The 7,863-nt window shown below is 39.5% G+C and overlaps 1 protein-coding gene across 9 annotated transcripts in view; it reads left to right on the plus strand.

The window, feature by feature from the left end:
- The window catches only part of spag9a (sperm associated antigen 9a), a 25,312-nt gene extending 18,366 nt beyond the window's left edge, over positions 1 to 6,946 (plus strand). For 6 of the 9 annotated variants that reach the window (XM_057345775.1, XM_057345780.1, XM_057345772.1 and 3 more), the window contains 12 exons: positions 370 to 585; positions 991 to 1,177; positions 1,260 to 1,379; positions 1,784 to 1,864; positions 2,199 to 2,266; positions 2,346 to 2,494; positions 2,622 to 2,793; positions 3,388 to 3,501; positions 3,653 to 3,685; positions 4,304 to 4,480; positions 5,076 to 5,189; positions 5,357 to 6,946. In XM_057345775.1, coding sequence (XP_057201758.1) covers positions 370 to 585; positions 991 to 1,177; positions 1,260 to 1,379; positions 1,784 to 1,864; positions 2,199 to 2,266; positions 2,346 to 2,494; positions 2,622 to 2,793; positions 3,388 to 3,501; positions 3,653 to 3,685; positions 4,304 to 4,480; positions 5,076 to 5,189; positions 5,357 to 5,490 — 1,565 coding nt within the window. In that variant the 3' untranslated portion in view covers positions 5,491 to 6,946. The remainder of the gene's footprint in view (positions 1 to 369; positions 586 to 990; positions 1,178 to 1,259; positions 1,380 to 1,783; positions 1,865 to 2,198; positions 2,267 to 2,345; positions 2,495 to 2,621; positions 2,794 to 3,387; positions 3,502 to 3,652; positions 3,686 to 4,303; positions 4,481 to 5,075; positions 5,190 to 5,356) is intronic. The other 3 variants (XM_057345778.1, XM_057345781.1, XM_057345774.1) reach the window with 2 other exon arrangements.
- The last annotated feature ends 917 nt before the right edge of the window (positions 6,947 to 7,863 follow it).

Here is a 7,863-nt window from a genome sequence, read left to right on the forward strand (position 1 = left end):
CAGAAAGTTAAGAAATACTAATTTAATCTTCAGAATTGGTATCGACAGATATCACTCTGAATAATCGGCTATCGGTGGAGAAAGTTTGTATCGGTGCATCTTGTACCCATCCCCCCCAGAATAGATGGGAACTCCTTCAATATTGTTTAAAAAGCGGCTAAGGGTGAGGAGAATTTTTTATATATATATATAAGTTCCGGACAAACGGTGACCACACTGCAGATGCTAAAATAACATATTTTCATTTGTGTTACATTTGTGTTATTTCATAGTTTAAATTATCTCACTATTGTTCTAAAATGTGGAAAAAATATGAATGAAGAGTGAACAAATGAATGTTTGAATGTTACTGTATGATTTTTCTACCAGGAGTCTTGGAGACAGACTATCCTGCCGGGGAGGAGATTCCTCAGGACCTGGAGGCGGGGCCAGACGTCTTATTGGCCAGTACCAGCTCTCAGGGTAGTGAGGGTGTGTTGAGTGACGTGTCAGCGGTCGGCTGCAGCGCTGAGGAGTCAGGATCTCAGACGGGCAGCACGGGAGCCAATGAGCAGTCAGCAGAACACAGTCCTGTCAAAGGCAGCGGTGAGAAACATGTGTTGCTTTGCTATTGGCACCAGACCTCAGAGACTTTAAATAATTTGATTTAAAGGTCAGGTTTCTGGCAGGATTATTATTGTTTATTCAATGCAAATATGGCAGCTCAGATTTTAATCTTACTGTAATAGTAGATGCAGAATGTTTTTGCAGAGTTACATTTACACTTATGCGTTTAGTAAATGCTTTTATCCAAAATGACTTAAGCAAAAAGAAAAGAAATCCCGCACACCATCAGTGCTTGCGAAAAAGATACATTTAATTAGTATTACAACGTTTCGGTCTCATGACCTTCATCAGGCATATACAAAACGACTTTTAATGACTTAAAAAGCATTCAACCTATACAGTACGTTATATCAATATGTTCCTCTTCTTTGTAATTCTTTGTAGTTGATCTCTCCCGAGCTTCCAGTGAAGATGGTGTTCCTGCAGCGGAGGAAGCCATGGAGGCCACTGAAGAAGACCAGGAGAGCCCGGGTCAGGACAACAGTCAGCCAGGAATCTACACGGAGCACGTCTTCACAGATCCACTGGGAACAGAATCCGATGGGGCGTCTACGGGTGCTGATAACCAGAGGTACACGTCTGATGGGGGTTGCACCAGTATCTTATCCTTTAAATCCAGATGTGAGTGGAAGCTGATTGAATTCACTCTACAGGCAATCGGATCAAGACAAGGGTGAGGCATCTGCGGGTGGACAGACGGGTGCGGTGATAGAGGAGACCCAGCGGACGAGCAGCGCACTGCCCACTATGTGGCTGGGGGCTCAGAACGGCTGGTGAGATGATTTCGAGATGCCTACAAACGTTTTGAAAGTGTCTTCAGGGCGCCCTACTGTACTAGTGGAGGACTCAAGACCGGTCTTGGTCTCAAGACCCTTTTTTGATGCTCTCGGTCTAGACTGCATTTGGTCTCGGCCTTGTCTCGGTCTAGGACGGTTACATTTTTTGTCGAGACCACAAATGCAGGAATACCACTGAAGTACTCTCATCTGGTCTGTTAACATCATGAATTTAAGGAGCGCTGGTCTTGGTCTTGTCTTGGTCTTAGCCCTCAAAGTCTTGGTCTCGTCTTGAAACACTCTGGTCTTGGTAGTCTCCACTACCACTGATATTTGTTGTATTTCAGCATTGCAGTACATAATATATATGTATTTATGTTTTTGTTGTCCGTTATGTCTAGTTTGTACGTGCACTCGTCTGTTGCTCGCTGGAGGAAATGTCTTCATGCTGTCAAGCTGAAGGACTCCATCTTGAATATTGTGTAAGTGGAAAGTGATGAAGTGATTTGGAATATTGTTTTTTACGGTATGATATGATTTGGATCTCAATGTATGTACAGTACAAGTCAAAAGCTTGAAAACGTTTGAACGAAATGTTTTTAATGATCTTAAAAATCTTTTAATCTCAATGCTTAAATGTCTGAAATTACTTTGGTAGAAAAAAATATAATTGTGCCAACACTTAAAAAATGTGTAATTTAGACAAAATAATGAAGAAAAACCAGTCAGTATACGAGCCTTCAGTTGTGAGGTAAAGGAAAAGAAATGTGTTGTAAACGATTATGTATTGTTTTGATATATTGTTCCTTTGCACAGACATGTCAAGGGTCGTGTTTTGGTGGCTCTTGCCGATGGTACGCTGGCCATCTTCCACAGAGGTCTTGGTAAGTCTGTCAGAAATCTATCAGGATACCCATCTCACTTGCACGTTTCAGTTTCGTGAAGCCCTCTTCTGTATCACAGACAGCCAATGGGATTTAACCAACTATCACCTGTTGGACCTGGGCCGGCCGCATCACTCCATCCGCTGCATGACTGTCGTGCATGATAAAGTGTGGTGCGGATATAGGAACAAGATCTACGTGATTCAACCCAGAGCCATGAAGATCGAGGTGTGTCAGTATGCTTATATCCTCACCGTTTTTGAAAATCTCAGTATGACACTGTTGTCAAGTAAACGTTTTTAGCTGATGTTTTAGACGTGACTCTGTAACTTATTATTGCGTACGTGTGCTACAGAAGTCTTTCGGCGCTCACCCGCGTAAGGAGAGCCAGGTGCGTCAGCTGGCCTGGGTGGGTGACGGTATTTGGGTGTCTATCCGGCTCGACTCCACCCTCCGCCTGTTTCACGCCCATACCTTCCAACATCTCCAGGATGTTGACATTGAGCCCTACGTCAGCAAAATGTTGGGTGAGGATAATGTTGGGATCTCTTTACAGAGTTTAAACATGAGCAAGTCAATGTTTGTTTCACATTAATTGACATGATGATCTATGATATCTCTGTGCTATTTAATAGAATGTATTGTTGTTTTTGTATTGGATTAAAACTGTAGCTAGATAGAAATAAACATTAAAATATGTTTACATTTTTATATATAAAATATGTGTATATTTCCTTCAATGGCAATAGAATTTATTAACAGAATTATTGCATTTTTTTTATTAAGACTGTAAATAGATAGAAAGATGTAAACAGAGATATTATTATATTAACAAAGACATTATTTACATTTTATTATATAAAATTATGTAAACATGTCAAATCAATTGTCAGTGTCAATTATATAGAATTAATTGCTATATGATATAGAATCAAAAATAGAATCATTACTTGTCATAGTCAAGTTCATGTGAACTTCCTTTATCTCTATGACACATTAAAGAAAATTCAAATAATGTTAAGAAAGTTTACTACTGTCTAGTACCGATCTCAACACACATTTAAAAAAATGAGCTGGAAATAGAAATGAAGGCAAACTTGAATGAATTCTCTTCTATACAGGTACAGGAAAACTGGGCTTCTCCTTCGTGAGGATCACGGCACTGATGGTTACCTGTAACCGGCTGTGGGTGGGAACAGGAAATGGTGTCATCATCTCTATTCCACTATCAGACTGTAAGTTGACATCAAACTCATTCATTCATTCATATACTGTACCCGTGTTTGTTCAGCAAATGGGAAAGATGACATCATCATAGTCTCTTCAGACTCCTCTCTCTCTCTTTCCCTCGCTCGTCTTCTGTCTTTTTTATCTCTGTCTTCACAGCTGTGGGTCAGTGTGGATTTCTAGGTCAAAGGGGTGAGTGGGAAACAGGATGTCGACGGCAGGATAATTCTGAGATGAATCGGTCTCGCTGTTTGTTTGCCTCTGCATCTTCGATCTTGCTAAGCTTTGTTTAATATTTAATGCGCAAGTTCCTTGTTCTCAGTTTGTCTTTTTTTATATACTTCTCTCCTTCTTTTAATCTTTCTTGGCTGACTGACCGCGATTCTGTGACTGTCCAAAATTGCCTTTAATGTTAGCAGTGTTCTCGCATCCTTGTAATTTTGCAACCAGACTTTCCTGCTTTGAATTGGCTGTTTTGTTTTCCGGCACAAAGATGCTTTGTTCAGGTGCTTTGGTCAGGATTCCCACAGTCATGAAAATTCACGAAGTTAGAAAATTGAGGGCTACAGTTTTCTAATTTAGTGTATCTAAATCATCTCTACGATATGAAATTTAGTTTGCATTTGGATGACACTTTTATCCAACGCATTTTTTTCCTGAATATGTGTGTTCACTGGGATTTGAAGCCATGAACTTTGTGCTGCTAATTAATTGGAATTAATTGGTCAGAGGGTGTGGGAACCCTGTCTGTTAGAAATGCCAGCTTTCCCTTTAGACACTTAGTTAAACAGGTTTCTTTTTGATCTGCAGCTCATAAAACCGTGGGAGCGATCGCATGTCGTCCAGGTGGGGCGGTTCGGGTGTTTGGTGATGAAACCGCGGATACCGGAGTGACAGGATCATACGTACCATATTGTTCCATGGCACACGCTCAACTCTGTTTCCACGGCCACAGAGATGCCGTTAAATTCTTTGTCACAGTACCAGGTATGACACGTTCACAGATAATGTGATGAACTACACATGTGGTTGCTCAACTTGGACAACTGTGACAACCCCAACTAATGCCAACCTCACCGCTAGATGAAAATCTCCACATTGTTCCTTTAAGCATTAAAAAATACAGAAAACATTAAAGCAGCACTATAGAACTTTTGCTCACGGGTTCCCCCATGTGGTTGATAAGCGCAATTGTCTGTCACCAGTGTTGTAAATAATGTCTCTGTGTTAGCTTCCCCGTGGGCAGCGCAAAACACGTGAATTTGTTTACTAAGCTGATGGAACCGGCGAATGCAGAAACGTCGTTTGGAAACCATATCACTCTCTTCCGCAGGCAGGGGGTGGGCGGGGCTGTGTGTACCGACCCGAACACAGAACTTGCAGAGTGTGGTCGTAGCCGCTGTGAGGCTGCTCAGGTAGCAGCGGCAGTAGAATTCGTCCGTTTTAAGAGTTGTTCTACCACTGAAATAATTTTGGAGACATTATTTTGAGGTCCAAAAACTACAAAGTGTTGCTTTAATGCTGCAGGTACTCACATAATGACTGAAATGAATAACTGGTATATTCACACTTTCTGCTTCAGGTCAAGTTATTGTACCAGGAGCTGAAGTTGTTCACGAAAACTCAACAGAAGCATCAGATGGCAAGAGCATGCTGATCATGAGCGGAGGAGAAGGATACATCGATTTCAGAATCGGTAAGACCTCCTAAAGAGCTTTCCAGAGCAGCAGTACATTTGACAACGTACAGATCAATCTGTGTTTGTACAAGTTCTTCAGTTCATTCTTTAAAACAACCATGAAATCTAAAGAAACTTTATATCAGTTAATGTACTTTCCTTTACTCTCTCTCTCTCTCTCTCAGGTGATGAAGATGGCGGTATGGGGCGAGATGAAGAGGAGGAGTCAGTGGAACCCACTTTAAAACTCCAGTCTGCTCCTGCCAAACCTGAGCGCAGTTATGTCATAGTTTGGCAGGTTGCTTTAGGCAGCGAGTGACTGACCAATCACAGCGGCTGTTTTAACAGAGAACTGTGCACCTAGATCAACGCCACATGGGCTTCACAAAATACCTTTCTTATCATCATTATTATTATTATTATTATTATTACAGACAGTATTAACAATTTTATTCTTAGTAAATACATTACAATGTGTTTTATTAATATTTGTGTTCAAATGTTTATTTAATTGTTTCGTATGAGTCTGCATTTATGCATAAGAGGTGAACAGAAATCAGTGTTTAAATGAAGGAACAAACTAAATGAAACTCCGCCCACGAACGTGTCACAAATAATTACAGTTTCTGTCTTTAAGTCATGGGAATGGGAATCGTGTAATGTCCTAACCGTCTTAACAGTTTACAGTTTGGCCAAGTGTATCATTACTTCATGGAAAAGGTTTTTTTTTAGCTTCTTTTGTATTTTCTTGGCTAAGGGTAATAAGGGATGAAGCTTTGTGTTGGTGCACTTTAGCTGTGGTAGCATTGTGTACACTGTAGTTCATGTACATAGAAACCCAGAGAGCTATTTTTGCTATCTGTACGGCGTTGGTCTTGTGTTCTCAGCGTAAATTCTTGCCTGCACGAGTCCTGTATCATTTACACGTAGAGCACAGGAGCTCTAGATCAGTAGTTCTCAAACTGGGGGCCCCGAGATAGATCCAGGGGGGCCACAGATTTTGTGGCATTTTATGAAATATAGAAATTGATCATAGATTTTATGCAATCAAACATCACAAAAATAAGACCACCAGACAAAAGAATTGATGTTTCAGCATTGTATAACCGAATATGTTTTTGTTTAAATAAAAATGTAAAATTTAAGATTATAAGTCTTTATTTGGGGGGCCGCAAAGCGATGCACTCTGGGGGCCTTACAACGAAAAAGTTTGAGAACCACTGATCTAGATCGACCGGGCTTACCTGATGCTAGAGCTTGCTGGCACTTTAAAGACAGTAGCCAACATAGACACACATTACAGCGAACAGCAGATATAATAGTGTAACTGAGATCGTCTGGCCTTTACCAAAGGATGAAACCTAGAACAAACAGGCCTGATGGACACTAAAGCCAAGGTTTATAACACTTCACAACGTTGAGGCTTTTGATGTTACAGTATGTGATTCTCTTAAATGAATGAACGTTGGACAAAATAATATTAATAAAAATGACAGGGATTGTATGATAAATTATTTGTATTTTTGTGTTAAATATTTGTTTTGCTTAAGCATTTAGCATTCCAGCTGTTGGTTTTGTATGTATTGTATGTTTACCTGTGATCCACGGCTCTGGGTTCACGATTGTGTGTGATTTTCGTTTATTCTAATGAGTTATTTCTAATCAGAGCTTTGTTTGTCTTTTCTATCTGGTCTGCGTGACACTTTTATCTGTAGTTTGATGTCTGTTAAAACAAATGCAACATTTGGATTTTTATGTGAAGGTGAAGAAAATGAGTTGGAATCTTTTCCTTTTATTTAATTCTGACACAAAAGGGAATTTTATATCGTTGCCATTCCAGTATTTATTTTTAAAAATGAACTTTGTGGTTCAGAATGTAACTTTTTACATGCCTGTTAACACGGACAATATTGTTTCTTATTAATCCGACACTTATTAGTTTCGGTGTTCATTTTGAAGGATTTGACTAATATTGTTGACAGTAACAGAAACTTTGGATCATGAGAATCAAACATTCAATTTATTAAGCTATGCATGTTTTTTTTTTAAATACCCTGCTGTTTATTTGTCCAGATTTGTTTATCGCCCTGTTTTGGGGTGTTTGTGTGTGCATATGAGTGTGTTTGAGTAAGTATTGTAGAAATATTACTGCATTTGTGTGCATGGATGAATGTGTGTGTGTTAAGTCGCTGTATCCCTTGAATCTTACTGGACTGGCTGTGTGTGTCACAGCTTGTAATAACCTTGTTTTTCTTGTTTAAAAGGTTTGCTAAAACTGCATCATAGCCTTATTTTTAAACTATTAAAACTCAATTTCATGGGGAATTAACCTTCTTTGTTTTATTTCTGCTTAGGGTATTTGTATACTTGTCATGGTGTTTGGAGGCTGTATCTTTAAAGCAAAAGTAAAGCATTTGTTTAGTTTCTAGTCTAGCTAAATTTATTTAGCCCGAATTTTTATTTCACCCCCCCCCAAAAGATTTCAGTCATGAAACAGATGCTTCATTACTGCCACAAGCTGGCTGTTGATTTGCTAATAGCTGCCTACATTACAGTTTTCAAAAAAGAGAGAAAATTAAATGAAAAACAAATAAACGTGATCCAGAATGTTTTCTATAGGCTACTAGGGACAGACATATGCAACGATTCACTAAAAATCTTCCTCCTCACTTTTTCTCTCACAACTTAACAC

This window comes from Triplophysa rosa, linkage group LG11, assembly GCF_024868665.1.
Source record: "Triplophysa rosa linkage group LG11, Trosa_1v2, whole genome shotgun sequence".
Lineage (NCBI taxonomy): Eukaryota > Metazoa > Chordata > Actinopteri > Cypriniformes > Nemacheilidae > Triplophysa > Triplophysa rosa.